This window comes from Podarcis filfolensis (genome assembly GCF_964270895.1).
Source record: "Podarcis filfolensis genome assembly, chromosome: 12".
Classification (NCBI taxonomy): Eukaryota; Metazoa; Chordata; class Lepidosauria; order Squamata; family Lacertidae; genus Podarcis; species Podarcis filfolensis.
The window spans coordinates 34,530,466-34,548,487 of NC_139614.1; the positions used below are offsets into that span (position 1 = coordinate 34,530,466).

Below are 18,022 nucleotides of genomic sequence, written 5' to 3' on the forward strand. Positions count from 1 at the left end.
GTTTTTGCCTGGCTAGAAGGTGCCCTTGAACTCTGATAATGCTTGGTTGGATAAGAGAGCATGAAGCTTACAGAACAAAAGCTCCTGCCATTTTTGCCTCTGGCTCCACTCGCCACTGCATGCAGCTCTCCAAAGATTTCCCAGATGGGAATGTGACCCTCTGCGTGAAAAGGGTTATACAGAATAGTTAGGTTCAGATACAGTATGTCAACTGATGGGAGGAGAAGCGGGAGAGAGCTATTGCTGTGCTTGCCCTGCTTCAGGCTTCTGCAACTGGTTTGCTGTTACAGAAAACAGGACACTGCCCTATGTGGACTTTTGGAAAGATCCATCAGAGATGTGCAGCAGAATCCACGTCAAAAATATGTATGTTTTCAGGAAAAAACATCTGTGGCTCCCTAGATGTTGCTGTGAAGAACTCCCATTGGCTAGGCTGGCTGGGAAAGTAGTCTTTCCTGCAGGTTTCAAAGCTCACGCCCACTCCCATCATCATCCCACTGGCTGGACTAGATAGGCACCCATCATCATCTGGGGGGGGGCACGATCCCCGCACCGATTTTTGCCATTAGCAGCTGGTTACTCAGAAGCAAGTCCCACCGAGTTCAGCGAAGTTTGCTCCAGGGAAAATAGGCTGCGTGGGTGCCGAGTCTGGCGCATAGCTTTAAAGGGAAGTTGCAAACTTAAACGTCCTTCCCTTTTCGGATGCGTCTCCGATCGTGCAGGAGAAGCATTGACCAGAAAATGCAGCCCAACTGCTGCGAAAGTTTTTTTGTTTTTGCTTTTTTTAATGAAAAGAGAGAGAGAGAGAAACCAGCTAAATAACGGCCCCGGCGCCTCAGATAGGGCCCCGGCTGGTGCCATGTGGAAAGGATTGATAATGACGCGCGCAGCCTCTTGTGTCTCTGCAAGCGCCTGTCCCGAGGAAACCTGGCTGGTTTTTGCTCGCGAGGGAGAGGCTCCTTCTCCTCGGGCTGCAGGCGCCTCGACACGCGGGGACTCCCCACAGCAAAGGGGAACTCCTTCGCCACCAGCCCAGCACGTCCCTCCCTCGGATTCGTTTTCCTCGCTTCTCAAAAACTCTGCGCAAGGAAAAGGGGACGCGACGGTTCCCCCATTAGCTTGGGCGTCCTGCTCACCCCGCCCCCACGGTATTCATCCTGCAGCCAGTTCCTTCCACTTTCCACAGGCTCCGATCTCCACGTCTCGCCTTCAACCTCCCCACATCTGTTTCTCGTTGAGATCCCTCCAACTTCTCCACCCCCCCCCCTTGTTGCGGTGTCTCCCCCCCCCCGCGTTCTCAGCCCCCGTCCTTTCCATCCTTTTTCTCTCTCCCCCCCCCTCCTTCCTTCTGCACCCTGCGCAGCCACAAATCAGGAGTTTGCAAGGCCAGGGGATGGGCACCTCCTCCCTCCTCCCCCCCCCCCTGTCGTGGCTTTTCTCCCCTATTAATCATCCCCCTCCCTCCCCTTGAGCAGGAAAAGCCTTTGCATCTGCTTTTCTTGCTTTTGCAATCAGATGGGCCGGGATTGTGGGGGAGCAGCCCCGCCCCGCCCGTCCCGGGGGACCCCGTCGGGCAGCGGTTGGCCGCCACGCGAGGCGGGGCTTGGCTTTTGTTGGACGGGGCGGGAGGGCGTGACTGGCGTATAAGAGGCGCGCGGCGCCCGCTCGGCCGCTCTTCCGCGCCTCTTCCTCCCGCTGCTTGACGGCGCTGCTCTCTCACGCTCTCTCCCCGGGATTGCCCACCTTCCTCTTCTGGGATTACAACCATGAGTACCACCAGCAGCAGCCGGAGTTCCTACCGCCGCATGTTCGGCGGGGCGGGCGGGCGGCCCAGCTCTTCGAGCAGCAGCCGCTACGTGACGTCGTCGAGCCGCTACTCGCTGGGCAGCGCCCGGCCCAGCAGCGTCCGCCTGGTGTCGTCTGCGCCCGGCGGCGGCGGGCTCTACGCCTCCAAGGCCGTGCGCCTGCGGAGCAGCCTGCCGCCGATGCGGATGCTGGGCGTCGATGGCGGCGTGGACTTCTCTCTGGCCGACGCCATCAACACGGAGTTCAAGGCCAACCGCACCAACGAGAAAGCCGAACTGCAGGAGCTCAACGACCGCTTCGCCAACTACATCGACAAGGTGCGCTTCCTGGAGCAGCAGAACAAGATCCTGCTGGCCGAGCTCGAGCAGCTCAAGGGCAAAGGCACGTCCCGCCTGGGCGACCTCTACGAGGAGGAGATGCGCGAGCTGCGCCGGCAGGTGGACCAGCTCACCAATGACAAGGCCCGCGTGGAGGTGGACCGCGACAACTTGGCCGAAGACATCATGCGCCTGCGGGAAAAGTAAGGCGCGGGTCCCCTGGACGACGGGGCGGCGGGGGGGGGGGTCAGGGGCGAGGGCTGGGCTGGGCGAGTAAACTACATTGGCCCCAATGGGACTTGGGGTTTGAGTAGCGGCTTGCCCTGGCAGACTTCCTGCTCTCCGAGTAGTGGTTCCGTCTGTGATGGCGCGCGCGCATCCTTTGCAAACAAAGGAAATGTGCTTCTCGTTTCAAAATGCCTGCAAATTTGTGCGAATTCAGCCAGCCAGATTGATTGATTTGTTGGTTGATTGGATGGTTAACACTTCCTCCTTCAGGTTACAGCCCTCGTTCTGTCTGTCTCCATCCATCCCTCTCCCCTTAGGAATGAAGTTGTCGCATCAGCGCTAAGCAAATATAAAAGTCTGAGCGTTCATTCATTCCTTTGATTCAGAAAGCTTGTGAATTCAGTCACGTGGGCTGATTCAGAATGATCACATTCACTTTGTGAATCGCATGAAGGACTCGTCATGTGAAAAAGTTCAGAAAACTTTTCCACAGCTGAGCCTGCGCTGGCTGGAGGCACTGGAGAGGCAGCTGGGCAAGCGCCTTTGTCTTAAGACTCTGCAGAGTGGTGGGTCCCGTTATTCACACTCAGCAGCACAAAGAACAAGGGATGAAGTTCCATTCTTGTTTTACTCTGATGCTTTAGCAGGGCGATTCCATTAAAGGGGAATTACTTGCAAATAAACATTGAGAGGTGGGGTTTACTCCCACGTAAGTGTGCATAGAATTGGGCTGCTAGCCCCACCCAGTTCAATAGACTTTACTTTGGCTTCAATTTGCATTTTTTTGCTAGAAGCAAGGCCCATTGCACTGGGTGGGAATTTCTTCTGAGTAAACTTGTAGAGGATTGTGGTGCTAGCCTGCAATTCCTCACAGACTTACTTCTGTGTAAAGTTGCATAGATTGGATTGCACTGTTACTCTACCCATTGTTGAATCAGTTTATGCTGGTACTTTCCAAAGTTGCATGGTTGCAAGTGCCTGGTAATTTTCCACGTTGGTATTAGAATTATAAGGTCTAGATCAGGGCTAAGTTTGAATTTATGGTTTGGGGAGCTGCTGCAAACCTCCAGTTTTAACAAAATGTGTTAGGCAAACAATCCACAATTGTAGGTCAGCTCTTCCTCCCACTCAGCTAGTTTAATAAGTGGGGTAGCCTCCCCCCCCCTTCCCCCTTTTTTTGCTGGTCTTATGTTTATTGTTGGATTTAACGCTGCTGCTTCTGCAAGAGTTCTGCTCCAAGTCTGGTCACACTGTAATGAAAACGGAGCCACACAAATGGAGGCATGGGGTGCTTTTGTGTGGAAGACCTCCCCCTCCCACACTCTTCCCCCTTTTGCTTCTCTTTCCCTCATGGGTGTGGCTGACTGTCCATCAAATCTGAACTTCACTTGGTCAGCTTTCTTCATTTCTTTGAATGGGTCCTTTAATTTTTCCAGACTTCAAGATGAGATGCTTCAGAGGGAAGAAGCTGAGAACAACCTGCAATCTTTCAGACAGGTTTGTAATTTCATACATCCCCCCACCCCCACCCCCTTTAAAGTTTTTAAGTGTTTGTTAAATTCTAGTGCTTAAACGCTTACAAGAAAAAAGCGGAACGGAAAGCCACCTGGTGGTTGAAAATGGATAATGGGAGTGTTCTGGTTCTTCGGTACAAATTCAAGTACCGTATTTTTCGCTCTATAACACGCACCTGACCATAACACGCACATCGTTTTTAGAGGAGGAAAACAAGGGAAAAAACATTCTGAATGAAACAGTGGATGTATCATTTTTGTGCTTCATGCTGTGGCCACAGACATGTGATCTGATGGTGAATTTGGGGTGACCCAATGCAAAAATCCTGAGAATTCCTGTGGATCCATGCTTTGTAACCACGTTTTTGCACCATTGCAGCCCCAGGCAACAGTGGGTGCGTGATTTTTTTGGTGCAGGCTGTAGCCATGGACATGCTATGTGATTTGATGGTGAATTTGGGGTGACCCAATGCAAAAATCCTGAGAATTCCTGTGGATCCATGCTTTGTAACCACGTTTTTGCACCATTGCAGCCCCAGGCAACAGTGGGTGCATGATTTTTCTGGTGCAGGCTGTAGCCATGGACATGCTATGTGATCTGATGGTGAATTTGGGGTGACCGAATGCAAAGATCCTGAGGATCCCTGTGGATCCATGCTTTGTAACCACATTTTTGCACCATTGCAGCCCCAGGCAACAGTGGGTGCGTGATTTTTTTGGTGCAGGCTGTAGCCATGGACATGCTATGTGATCTGATGGTGAATTTGGGGTGACCCAATGCAAAGATCCTGAGGATCCATGTGGATCTATGCTTTGTAACCACATTTTAAATGGGGAGCGAAGGAAAAACAAAGAAGGGACATGAGGTGGTGTGCAGAGAAGCAGCTGGCTAAGAATGCAGGAGAGGGATTTAACGGGAGGGAGAAAAGAAAGGCAAACGTTTCCCCCCACCCCAGCCATTTCTCTCTCTCTCTCTCTCTCTCTCTCTCTCCCCCTCCCTCCCACCCTCTCTCTCTCTCCCTCTCCCCCAGCAGCACCGGAGCACAGAGAGGAAATAGAAGGAACACAGTCTGCTTTCCTCTCTGCTTGCCTGGAGGGGAGGGGCTTTCCCTGCTCTTTGTTCCGTTTCAGCAAACACAGCAAGGAAACAGAGGCGGGTGGGCAGTAAGACCCTGAGGCAGAATGCAGGAAAGCAGTCAGATTTCCCTTCTCCGTGAAGCGCGATTTGATTTTTGCCTGATTTTTCGGCTCCAGGGACCACACATTCGCTCAATAACACGCACAGACATTTCCCCTTCCTTTTTAGGAGAAAAAATCTGCGTGTTATAGAGGGAAAAATACGGTAGTTCTTTTACTTCCCTTGTGTTTTGACTCATACGAAACAGTATTTCTGCATTTTTTAGCAGTATTGAAATGTTAAGATCATAAGAGCCCAGCTCAATCAAACCCAAAGGGCAGTCTAGACCAGCTTTCTGCTTTTGCACAGTGGCTAATGGGATTCCTCTGGGAAGCTGGCTACATTTGTTGCTCCCCAGCAACGCTGCCTCTGTTCCTGGAGTTTTCATCTAACCATGATGTCTAGTAACTATGAAGATCTATACTGGGGTAGCCACCATGATGTTGACCTAAACCAATTTCCCCCAACCATTGGCCATGTTGGCTGGGACTGATGGGAGTTGTAGTCTAACAACATCTAGATGGCACCAGTATTGGCTAACCTTGCTCTAGACACATTGTCATATAACAGCATTGTTGCATTCAGATGCTGAAGGTGAAAGGATAGCATATTGCCATGGGCCAAGTAGTAAGTTTGTGGCGGAGAAACTTTTTAACAAAACTTGCTGGTCATGCTTTCAGGCACTATGTTAACACCAGCTGTGTCCAGCTTTTTGAGCTGTGCTTGAATTTAGCAGAGGCACTTACAAGCACATAGCGCTCTTGCAGGGGCCAAGAATTGTTTCTGTTTTATCAACGTCTAGCCTGTTACCCAGAGAAGCTCTGTGGAATCGGTTTTTCAGATTGGTAAGGGTGAAAGGGAGCCATCTGTTCGCTTGGCTGAAAGGTATTAATGGTTTCTATGGGATTCACTATGGAATGCCGATGCAGGCATTAACAGCGACTGTGGTGGCAGCAGATTGAAATAATAGGAGCCTTTGTGTTCTGGGGGTGCTTATGGCAGGCTGCATTCTTGCTGGATGTGTAATGATGCAAGCATATTTAGAAACCCATAATTTAAAGCATTGGCCACTTCAGCTGGTCCAGTCTCTAACTGATTATTGAACAAGATTGTCCACTAATTATATTGCTGACATGAAGACCGACCTAAAGTCAACAAGGATGTTAATTTAGGACTGCATAATAATTAATACTTCAGGCATTCCTTCCCATCCCACTAGACTGGTTCACTGGACATTTGAAGTAAATAACATTTGGAGCCTTTCAAACCTTAGCCATTTTGCTTTGAAAAATGAAGCTTTTCTGCCTTAAGTTCTCTGTGTGCCAATTTTTAATACAATAACTAATTTTCAGACCTCTATTTCAAAGGAGAATGTCAGATGGAAACGGATCCTTTTAAGTAAAGCCATCTCCATAAGACAGTGAGAGTCTGAGCTTGGGCAAAATTCATGAAATAAGTTGCATTTTTCAATTAACTTAAAATAAAAATGTTTGCAACTTTGCTGACTATATCCCCCCCCCTTTTGATCCAGATTCTCAGTTTGTGGAACAAACATCTTTAGCCCATACTCCTATACGCAACCTTGTAGTAAGCCCATTGAATCCTGTGGGAATTACTTTAGAGTTGAAGCAGGATAGCGCATTTGGTTTGAGACTTTCAAGTAAAAGAAGAGGAAGGTGAAATTCGAGAGAGCTGGGTGCACAAGCATGAATGAGACATGTGGCTTGCAGAGTTGTCTTCTACAGTTACTGGTGTGGGCCCCCAGAGTGACCCTAAACTGAGTCTTGGTACTCTTTGGATATGTCTAGTACTGCAGAGAGCTTCAGTCTCTGTGTAGCTCAGAGCACCTTTGTGCGTGGCCTGATAGTTCCATTTGCATGGTTGTCTGCCTCTGGGTGTGGGGAATCCGAGAAGGGTGACTTATGGGATAACATAGCACATTGCTAGGACCACATCTGTCTTGTGGGTATTCTCCAAGACTTCCACTCAGGTAGAAAAATATTACCAAATACTGAGCCTTCTTGACTCATTCCCCTTGCTTTGCTGGGACTCTTGATCTATCCTACATGAGCCACGTGACTGGGGGGAGCTATAAATAAAGGGAACAATGCACAATGGTGTTGTGTCCTCTTTCCTCATGTGTTTGCAATGTTGATTGAGGATTATTTAGCCCAGACCCATAATGCAGATGCAACACTTAGGAGCTTATTCTGTTTTTACTTTTATCTCTGCCATACTGTAAACCTAAAGCACCCTGGCGATGTTCCAGCGTTCTTGAGCACGTGGAAGAATATGATAAGAGATGGTCATGCACAGATGATGTAATGAAGTGAACCTTTGGGTACAATATCTGATCTGGTAAAACACTTACCATGTAGGAAGCTGCATGCATTTTGCTGGCGAGATGCTACATGTGATACAACACCACTTAGGCATTTGAAAGAGAAAAAGCAGGATCTTGGAACAGAACTACTTAGGGTGGTGAAATCATTAAAATCCTTAACATTAGGCTAAGCATTAGCTTTTGGAAGCCCCTAGGCTGATTCCCCACTTCCACCTTCCTAGCTAACTCCAGGTATGCTTAGGACACCTTGTGGGAAGGAATAGAGAAACCAGTGTTGTAGAGAGGTAGAATGAAAGATACTTTGCTCACGCATTTAGGGGACATTTGACTTGGGTCATGGCTTGTCCTAGACAGAAGGGTCCTAGGTTACTGTCAATTGACAAGCTCTTTGGCAGCAGGCCCAAAACAACTCTGCTGGAGTTCACTGGGCTAGCTTCACTTGATATAAGAGCTTCACATACTCAGGCTGGTCTGCCTGTAAGAATTGCTTCCTCATTTTACTGTGCATGATTGACAGATGGAGGCCATGGAAGAACCAGCACACACATCCAAATAGCCTAACTGCCACAACTCTTTGCAGCAGTGAAGTTGCCAGATACCTTTACAAGTTTAATTTAGTATGGATCCCAAGTTTGATTGTGACCTCCCAAATATAGGGGTTTAAGGCTGTGAAATGTGTGTGTGTGTATGTATGGTGTCAAGCTTCCCTCCCCATAATTTAATGGCTCAGAATGAAATAGCAGCTCACAATGAGTGTTTTCAGCAAACAGTCTTTGAAGTCTGTAAAGTGAGACTTGAAAGAGATGAGGGTGTCCTGCTGGAAAGAGCTTAGGAAGGATAAGCTGCGTCCCCCTTGGTTGAAACATGGGGAAGGAAAATGCTAAATCCCTGAAGCTGGAAGGTGGGGGGCAAAGCTTGTATTCCTCTAGTATTCCATAAATGTCTCAGGGCATTCCTCTAAAATGGGTGAGGAACCAAGGGCCTCTCCAGCTGTTGTAGGATTCCTCAACTCCCATCAGCCCCAGCCAGCATAGCCAGTGTTCAGGCAATGATAGGAGTCATGGTCTTGCAACCTCTGAAGCGTCCAGGGCTCCCCACCCATGCCATTGTCTTCAGGCGTAAAACCTCAACTCAGCAATGCTTTGTTCCTAACTAGCATCTCTTGGCTAGTGACCTGCTTCACCACAATGCATCTCTATATGTATATATACAGTTGAGCTCTTAGCCTTCTGCACATGTTAACTTGAGTATGTAGAGCATAGTTACATAGAGTGGGACTCTGCTTTTACCTCTCCCTCCCCCAAATTGTGTCACCCGCCCCCAACAATTGCATGCTCCGCATGTAGAAAAAAGCCCAGTGTGCAAGGAGCTCCATGCAGTGTGCCAGGCATGTGGTGCTCCAGCTTGCAGAAGCACATGCGTTCTTCTACAGGCAGAGTGAACCATGTGGTTGTTGAAGGTGCAACACCAGAGCTAAAACTGGCTCTTCTCTGCAGTCTACATGAACATGCCCTCTAAGTTTCCTTCATAGTTCTTTGCTTTCTCCATAATTGTGTTCCACTGAGAGCCAGCACCTGTTGCTTATTGGACTCAAAGGAACTCCTTCCCCAATAGTTCAAGCCCAGACTGTCATCTCAAGTCAAGCTGCAAGAGTGCGCTCTAGTTATACTTGCATGTGGATATTTATTTATTTTTTAGTGCTAGCCACAACTGGGCTAATACTTTTGCTGCCTGAGCTTGTGTTGCTTTCCCAGACTCTCAAATAAAAATCTGCAATACCCCTGGCCAGCCAAGTTACTTTAGCATGGGGGTAGCCAATGTGGTACTCTCCAGATGGTACTGGACTGACAATTGGGCTGATGGGAGTTGGGAGTACAGCAACATCTGGAAGGGAGCACATTGACTACTCCTGCTTTAGCACCTGAGACTGAAAATCACACAAGAACATCTCCCCTTTCTAACAGTAAAATAAATAACAGTTTGCTTGACCACTTAAGACACTCCAAAAACATCTTCCAGCAATGGCAGTCTTTCACTCTTTGCCTAAAGGTGTTGTTTTTCAAAGTTTTGAGGGGAGAGTGGGCCACAAAAACTAGCCTGGCGCATCTAGAGTAATCTGCATTAGTTTTCAGTGGGCCGAGTGTGTTCATTTTTCAGCTATACTTGCAACAGGTGCCTTGAGAGGAGGATATGAATTCTTGCCATGGGCTCACACTTGTCTGGGATAAGCAGTGAGCTTTCAGGCATGAAATCTGATTTCTGAAATGGCATTGCTCAGTTCCTGTGTGAAATAACTGGCAGCTTTGCACAGTTGCAGAGAAAACAAAAGTAGGTTCTGAGATGAGCTCTAATCTCTTTTGCTTACTGCCAAGTACCCACAACACAGCATTATCTGGCTTTCTGTTGTGGCTGAGCCCTACTGTATTTTGCTGTCCTTCTCCAGCCCAGCTAATCCTTTGCCTGGAGTCTTAATTGACACCAACTATCTCTTTTGTGTAACAAACCTGCTGCCCTAAATGGAATGGAATGATAAAGTTTGTGGACTTTCATTGGTAGCTTGTTTCAGGTGCATTAATATTTCAATTAACTTTCCTGACATAATATCCTAAAGTTCCTAAAGTACTTGTATGCCTTTGATCCTGTTGCAATGAATTTAGTGTGTAAATAGGTTACTTTAACCACACAAAAACTTGCCACACCATTCATTTCATCTCAGACTGCATACAACTTCTATCTAAGCTAAACTTCTTTTTTTTCTGGTGGTCAAATGTGTTTAGTCTAAGTTGACATCGCCTAGATACAGTGATGCTGGCTTTCAAAAAAAAAATACTGGAAAATTTCTGATACTCCATATTGATCTGATTCTGCATGTTTCAAACTGGTATTCATAAGCCAAACTAAAAGTATGTCATACTAACTTTAAAGTTTTTTCAGTAGCCAAAAATAGTTGAACTGAAATACTGAATTAGAGTTAGGCAATTCAATAAAGTGCACTTGGTGTACTTAAAATATTATAATCAAAAATTTTATTGGAAATTACTGATAATGGAATGATTAAGACATGACATGACAATAGTATGTTTTTTAATTAAGAAAACAATTGAAGGTGCCAATAAGATTTATACCCCCCCCTCTTTTGACTGAAAGCTGTGCAGCCTTTCTGAAGATAGCTCTGTAGAAAAAGTGATTGCAGTTTCAGATTTGAGTAGACTTCGTTAATCATTAATTAACGTTATGAAACAATGGCTTTCTCAAAATGGAAAATTGTATGCAGAAAAAATATAGCTGTGGAGAGCTTTGGTCAGATTCTGTGCTGTAGACAATTTTCCATGGAGAAATGTCAAACCTCCACCTCAATTACTGAAGGAAGGAAGTGAAATTGAGCCGCTCCTTATTTAGACAATAGTTTGTTCATTGCACACATTTTTGCCCCATATTTCAACATTCTCCCAGTTAGCTTATGAACGTTTCTGACACCTTTCCCCCTGTTGTTCCTCCCTCAGGATGTTGACAATGCCTCCTTGAACCGCCTGGATCTTGAACGCAAAGTTGAATCTCTGCAAGAAGAGATTATCTTCTTGAAGAAGCTCCATGATGAGGTAATTTTTGAACTCCCATCAGCTTTCCAATGTGATTCCTTAGGGGGGAAATGAATTGCATTGGTAAAAACGTTCAATCTCTGGAATGTCATCCTTTTTTTCCCTTGAAGGAAATCCGTGAGCTTCAGGCCCAGATCCAGGAACAACATATCCAGATCGATGTGGATGTTGCCAAACCTGATCTCACTGCTGCCCTGCGCGATGTGCGTCAACAGTATGAAAGTGTTGCTGCTAAGAACCTCCAGGAAGCTGAAGAGTGGTACAAATCCAAAGTAAGCGAATGGCCTTTGGCTTCAATTAGAGGATTTCTTTAATAAAATAAAATACTTTAGTTCAGCAGTTCTACATTTTGTCATTTGGATGCAAAGTGCTAATCTTAGTTGTCTGAATGTGATGGTCATGGAACTATTAGGGATCTACTGTAGGCCTTGATACTACAGAAAGCACTGCCTCAAAATGGCGGTATACTGCAGATTTCTTTTAAAAATAAAATAAAACTTGTGTGTACATTAGAAGATTTATGTCCCATGCTTTCTGTCACAAAAAGGATTCTGAGAGGTGGCTTAATTATTTAATAAAATGAGACCATTAAAAGCAATCCATTAAAAATAAATCATAATTAGTAATGAGAGCATTTCACTCTCGTTTTAAGAGAGGGACACTTACAAGCTACACCCAGCTCAGGCTACGTAAGGTGTACACTCTTCTCTTCCCAACCTCCAGTGCCCCAAAGAGAATACCAGAAACAGTTAAGAAACAACTCATAGTCTCCAAGTAACACAACACACAACTTCAGAAACCGTGCCGGAACTGAACTGGGTGAACACATGAACTTGGCAAGTCTGCCCAGCGATGCAGTTTTAGCTTCTTATCATCAGCATTAGAATTCTTCTTATAATTCTTATTTATTGCCTACCCTTAACCAGCAGGTCCCAGGGTGGGTTACAACAATTCAAAATTCAGAATTAAAATCAGTTAAGACAGAATACAATTGCAGGAATAGGGTGGGCCATGAAAACACACACATTATATCACTGATTTTATTTATATTTTGGTTAAAAAAATGTTGCTTGGGTTTAGCCTCTTAGAGATTTTCTGTCAAATAAGTGTTATATGAATTTTCTTAATTTATATTTTGGATATTTTAAATTTAATACATATTTTCAATTTTTAAAATGAGGGTGGTTCCTGGTGTTCCTTGATAAGTGGCTCTTAATAACATGTAAAAGTTGAGAAAATGTAGGTGCAGCATTGAAAGTTCAGTGTTTCTAAGAATATACTGTATTTTTTCCGTGTATAAGATGCCCCCTGTTCTGGGGGACTCCAAATTAAGAAAACACCCCTGAGCTCTACCCGTGTATAAGACGAGCCCCAATTTTAAACCTAATTTTTTGGTTAAAAACCCGCTAGTCTTATACACGAAAAAATATGGAATTCCCCATAAAACTAGAATCCTGTGACAGGATTGTGTGTCTCTTTGTACCTTGATGTGTCTTGAAGGGATAGTTGCAGGCCAGTAACATTCTGGTTTGTTTTTTTTAAAAAAGTATTGTGTCCTGTTGCTAAGGAGCACCAGGCAAGCTGCAGATGGGTTTGGTTATGTTGTTAAAAGCAGTTGGAATTCTGTAGGGACTTCTCTGCATGGTAAACAAATGTCTCACAGACACATATGTCGGGAGGTCACGTGGCAATTGTGAAATGAGCCCATTAAAAAAGACAGGGTTATATCATGCAAGTCTTCATGACGCAGAGGCCTAGTCCACCCAAAGTGGCCTTTCCTCTAAGGTGCGAATCAGCTGAGGTCTGCTCCTCAATCATGCCCTTTGGTACCAGAGTTTAATTCTCCCAGTCCTTAATATGTGTCTTAGCTAAAAGGTGGGCTCTTGAAAAAGTTCATCTAGTTAACCTTGGTGTGGTTGTTAGTTTGCAGATCTGTCTGAAGCAGCCTCCCGGAACAATGATGCCCTGCGCCAGGCCAAACAAGAAGCGAATGAGTACCGCAGGCAAATTCAGAGTCTCACCTGTGAAGTGGATGCACTTAAAGGAACTGTAAGTGAAAGATGATGCTTGGAGGGGAAGACTTTGGCAGGTGGTGGTAGTTTAAGAAGAAAAGTATGTTTAGGTCTGCATTTCTCAGCTATTCTTTCGGAATAGCGCAACTTGAATATTACATGTTTGCAAAAGAGACCTTTCAAACAATAAAGTTGGCATATGCCCTAACAACAACAACAACAATTTATTATTTATACCCCACCCATTTGGCTGGGCTTCCTGATGTGGAAATGAGCCTGTGGTTCACCTCTGCCTCTGATCTCAAGCTGGTGATAAAACTAGGGCCAAGATCTCAGGCTACCCTAAAAATTCTTTCAATTGGAGACTCTAGGGATTGAATGTACAGCCTCGTTATGCATGTGATCTGCTTCTGAGCTGTTGTCTTTGCAAAATGTTCTGCACTGGTAAAATGAATCTAATCTTACGACTCTTGGGTCCATTCTGCACATTCTTGTAGCAAGTGAAGGAGCCTTCTGTCTTCCTTGTTTACACTTGGGAACATATAAATCTGCCTTAACACTGAGGCAGACAGTTGTATCTCACTCAGGATTGTCTACACCAGGGCTGGCAGACATGTGGTCTTCCAGATGTTTCTGGATTAAAAAATACGTTTTTACATATGTAAACTTGAATCAGCCCTGGGCAGCATTGCTTAATGGCCAGGGATGAATTGAGCCATTGGGTTTTGTTCCACTTTAATCCTACTGGAGTATAAACTCATTGAAATTAATAGACGTTATTAACTCGGGTCCACTTGCTTGGATACAACCTATTGATTTCACCATTTTACCCATGAACTGAATGCTGTCGCTTGAAGCCTCAGTGTATGCTTTTGTAAAATCTCTCCAGAACGAATCCCTGGAACGCCAGATGCGTGAGATGGAGGAGAACTTTAATCTTGAAGCTGCTAACTACCAAGACAACATTGCCCGACTCCAGGATGAGATCCAAAACATGAAGGAAGAAATGGCTCGCCATCTGCGCGAGTACCAAGACCTGCTGAATGTAAAGATGGCTCTTGATATTGAGATTGCCACTTACAGGAAACTGCTGGAGGGAGAAGAGAGCAGGTACTAGATTCATCTGGTGGACCCTCAGCAGGCATATCTGAAAACAGTCTCAGCCGCTGCATCTAAATATGACTTCTGTTTTCTTTTTTCAGAATCACAATGCCCATTCCGACTTTTGCTTCCCTGAACCTGAGAGGTAAGCAACTGCCATCTATATCTGGTAGCTGGACGTCCTTGGTGTATTAATATTTTTTATATAAATAGTACTAAGATTGAGTTTAACTTGGCAATAGAAGGTCTTGGTTTTGGCATCTGATGTATGTAAAGGGTCTGGACTTCCCTTGATGCACTCTTGAGTCCTTGTTGCAATGCCCACCTTGTATCAGATGTGTAAACTGGGTCTAGAATTGTTCAAGCGTCCTTCTCTGGGTCTGGGTGGTCCTGCCTTTTGCCAGTGGGTGGGTGTGGATGGTCCTGACTTACGGTTGACTTTGCCGTTTGCTTTTTCAAACATTGTTTTGTTGGTAATCTAAACAGAGCTTTCAAAAGGCCTGATATCTCATTGGTTTTCCATAGCAATATTACCCAAGCACTGATCAAAGATCAGCATTGCTGTGGTATCTTTCTAACATGAGTGAGAATTCTCTACAGAGTTCTAACTGTGCTATTCTTATCTACAGAAACAAACCTTGAGTCTATCCCAATAGACACCCACTCCAAGAGAACACTTCTTATCAAGACTGTTGAAACTAGAGATGGACAAGTGAGTGCTACAAGCAATTACAGTTGTGGGGCTGTATATATACATACGTATTTACATTTATGCTGTTAAACATATCTTCTAGGGGTGTGGAACATACTACTTTAGCATACTGGAATATATTATGGGGGTAACCTTTCCTCTCTTCTGGACTGGCTGTGTGTGTGCACACACAAAGACAGTCAAAATGGTCAACCTTTTATGCCCAGGATGCTTAATGAAAGTTGAGTGTCTACCTCCAAATTTGTGAAGGATCTAGATCCTGCGTTTGCCATTGTTTCATTGGAACGGTGGGAGGGATAGATACTGGTTGCAGGGCATGAAAACTTGGATGAAAGGGATTCAATTCTACAAGGATACTGGGTTAAGCCTAGAATTCCATCCAAAAGTCATCAAAAAGCCTATCTAGCTCTGGTTTCTGAGCCCTTAAGTCAGGCTGCTGTCTCTGTTCAAAACCTCCACAATGTGAATAATTTTTCCATTGAATGCTGTGCTTCAAATGCTGTGTGGTGTAGCAATTCCAAGGACTTCTCTGCATTTGTTGGCTGTCTTGGGCAGGTTTAAGCATGTGGTGACAGAAGGCCAGCTGTCTCTAAATTGCTGAGTTGCCTTGCTTTAAACTTCCCGCTCCACACACCCCCTTGGCTCCCAAGTAGATATCTTGAGCAGGTGGTGGGAAGCTGGGAAGACTTTCTGGTGTCCCTCCATATGCTTTGAGGTATCAGAGGGGAGGGCAAGGGGAGGTAGGCGCAGTGTTGCACCAGCCTGTTGAGTTGCACCTTCCCTTTGCTGCCTATACAATCTGTGGGCCATGTGGCAAGCCAGATAGTGGTGTTTGAACAAGATTCCTAGTCACTAGCTTCAAGTGGAAAGTATTTCAAGTGGCAGTTAAGCTTCCCTGTGAAAGGTTTAGGAGCTGAGATCAATTGACAATTAAATACCCTTCTAATGCTTTACGATACTTGTCTTAATAGGTTATCAATGAAACTTCTCACCATGATGAACTGGAGTGAAGAAAATAGCACATCTTCCTTGTGCCGAAATGAACCCTTACCAGCAAAACTAAAAAAAGAGAAACAGCTTTTCAAGTGCCTTTCTGCAGTTTTTTCCAAGAGCGCAAGGTGGTTATGCTAGAAGATATAGGTCTTAGATCATGCAAAACTGACTCTCTTGATGGGTTAGAAGAGCTTAAAAAAAAGGGAGTCTAGTTCAGATAGCACTATCTTGTGCTGCAATACTGTTGTTTTTTTAAGTTTCTGAATTGAATAAAACTGCTTTTTCAGCACAGTATGATGAGCAACCTCTCACTGCTTCAATAAACATTTGGGAAATTGCTTTCTCGTGTCTTCTTAATTTGCAGCAAGTTTTTAGCAACATAGATCTACTTTCATTGTAGCAGCAAGAAATGCTTCCAGGATTTTTTTTTAAATTGAAAGCACGCACGCACACATTTACATCTGCTCTTTGAAACTTGATGTCTGTCAGGATTAGCTCTTACACAGTAATTATACACTATTGAGGGGATAAATTTATTTTCCTTGGGGTATAAACACATGACTATTCCTTTTCCAGCACCCTCATTGTGATATTTGTTTTAATATAGGAAAAAGGTGTCTCTCATAGGAAGCTTCTTCATACCACATCAGACCACTGGTCAATTCAGGCTAGTATTGATGGGCAACTTGTGACATTGCTGATGTTTTTCAACTCTCATCAGCCCTGGAAACATTTGGAGAGTGGCAGGCTCCCCACCCCTACTCTACATGGACTGGCAATGGCTCTCTAGCATTTGAGACAGCTTGTCTGTCTTAGCACTATAAGGAGAGACATAGGATTGAAACAACCTCTGCAGCCTTTTGCATGCAAGCCATCTGCTCTGCAAGTGGACTATGCTCCCCCACTAGTTGCCCCTAGTGACCAAGACACACACTCCCTTCAGATCAGCTTTTATACTGGGCTGAACTAATAGTAAGGTATTCCTTCCCCAAAGCTGTGAAGTTCTTTTTTGCACTCACCTGAAGTCATTAAAAAAACCTGACCCTGTTGTGCTTCCCATAAGTTGATCTGAGCATCTTCTCTTGCCCCCAACCCTACCTGGCAGCAGTGACTTTGGAGATGCCTAATAAAGGTAGCTACAAGACTTTTGCACTCCTTGCGTTCGTTAGAAATGCAACAGCAGTGGTCCAAGAAACATTTATTATCTATCAGATTTTGGGTGTCCTGCAAGCTACTTTTTCCCACAGGTGCCTGAAACAATGCCATGGCATTCCAGAGCCTGTGAAGGCAAATAGGTCTTGCCGTTGCCACTGTTTCTGGTGAATTTTTGGGGAAGGGAAGAGGCACTGATGCTACTAGGGTCAATTTGGTTATAAGCCAGTGCTTGGGGCGGAAGTTTATGGCCTCACCAATTTTGACATCACTAGCTGCAATAGTAACCTTCATGGAATGTGCCTGATGGTACAAACCATCTGTTGAATGGAGCCTGTTCCACAATGTGGGTATGGGATGCATATTACTCTCTAGTCTTTTTTAACAATAGACTGCTTTTGTTGTTGCTCAGGTGCACTCATTTAGTCCTCATTGGTACGGGGTGAAAACCAGTAAGGCTCTTTCTCTTTGCAGCTCCCTGACCTGCCTTCCCATGTCTAGTAAACAGCGCGATTTGACTCAGGAATGTGAGAGTACCACAAATCACCATTTGTCTCATTGATTGGAGTAAACACAGAGCACATATTTATGTACATATATGTAGTGCCAGGCTTCCTATGTATCTTATTATGTACAGTTTCAAATTGATCAAACTTGCAGGCAACCATTCATGCCACTTTTGCTGTTTTTATGTACTAATTTAACGGGGACACGTGAATGGGTTTATTTTAGGAGCAGCTTGGGGTGATGCATATGGTTCTCCCTGCCTCATTTTCTCCTCACAACTCCTTTGAAGTTTTTTCCTACCACCAAGAGGTATATAAACTTCATGAATTAAAAAATATCAACAACCCTGTGAGGTAGGACTGGTCCAAAGCCATACATGGAGCTTCATGGCTGAGTGGGGTTTTGAACCCTGGTCTCCCAGCTCATAGTCCCAACACTCCTGCCATTATACCACATTGACCTCTGTGTGTGTGTCTTGCATGCCAGTATTCATGGCTGGTTTAGCTTCCATTCATTTGCTCTTGCAGCTGAGCGCTTGTTTTGCTCACATCTGCTTTGTC

At 45.1% G+C, this 18,022-nt stretch overlaps 1 protein-coding gene across 1 annotated transcript; it reads left to right on the plus strand.

Moving 5' to 3' along the window:
- Positions 1-1,352: 1,352 nt before the first annotated feature.
- On the plus strand, positions 1,353-16,142 carry VIM (vimentin). The gene is made up of 9 exons (XM_083579888.1): positions 1,353-2,326; positions 3,788-3,848; positions 10,890-10,985; positions 11,096-11,257; positions 12,909-13,034; positions 13,887-14,107; positions 14,200-14,243; positions 14,728-14,810; positions 15,782-16,142. The coding sequence occupies exons 1-9, from the start codon at positions 1,767-1,769 to the stop codon at positions 15,818-15,820; spliced, it is 1,392 nt and encodes a 463-aa protein (XP_083436014.1). The 5' UTR covers positions 1,353-1,766; the 3' UTR covers positions 15,821-16,142.
- Positions 16,143-18,022: the final 1,880 nt, after the last annotated feature.

What these genes read in the sequence shown, in the direction of transcription:
- VIM (XM_083579888.1), top strand. Translation starts at nt 1,767, where the DNA reads ATGAGTACCACCAGCAGCAGCCGGAGTTCCTACCGCCGCATGTTCGGC. An exon ending in ATCATGCGCCTGCGGGAAAA is followed by an intron (nt 2,327 to 3,787) that starts GTAAGGCGCGGG and finishes TAATTTTTCCAG; the next exon opens with ACTTCAAGATGAGATGCTTC. An exon ending in TTGAAACTAGAGATGGACAA is followed by an intron (nt 14,811 to 15,781) that starts GTGAGTGCTACA and finishes TTGTCTTAATAG; the next exon opens with GTTATCAATGAAACTTCTCA.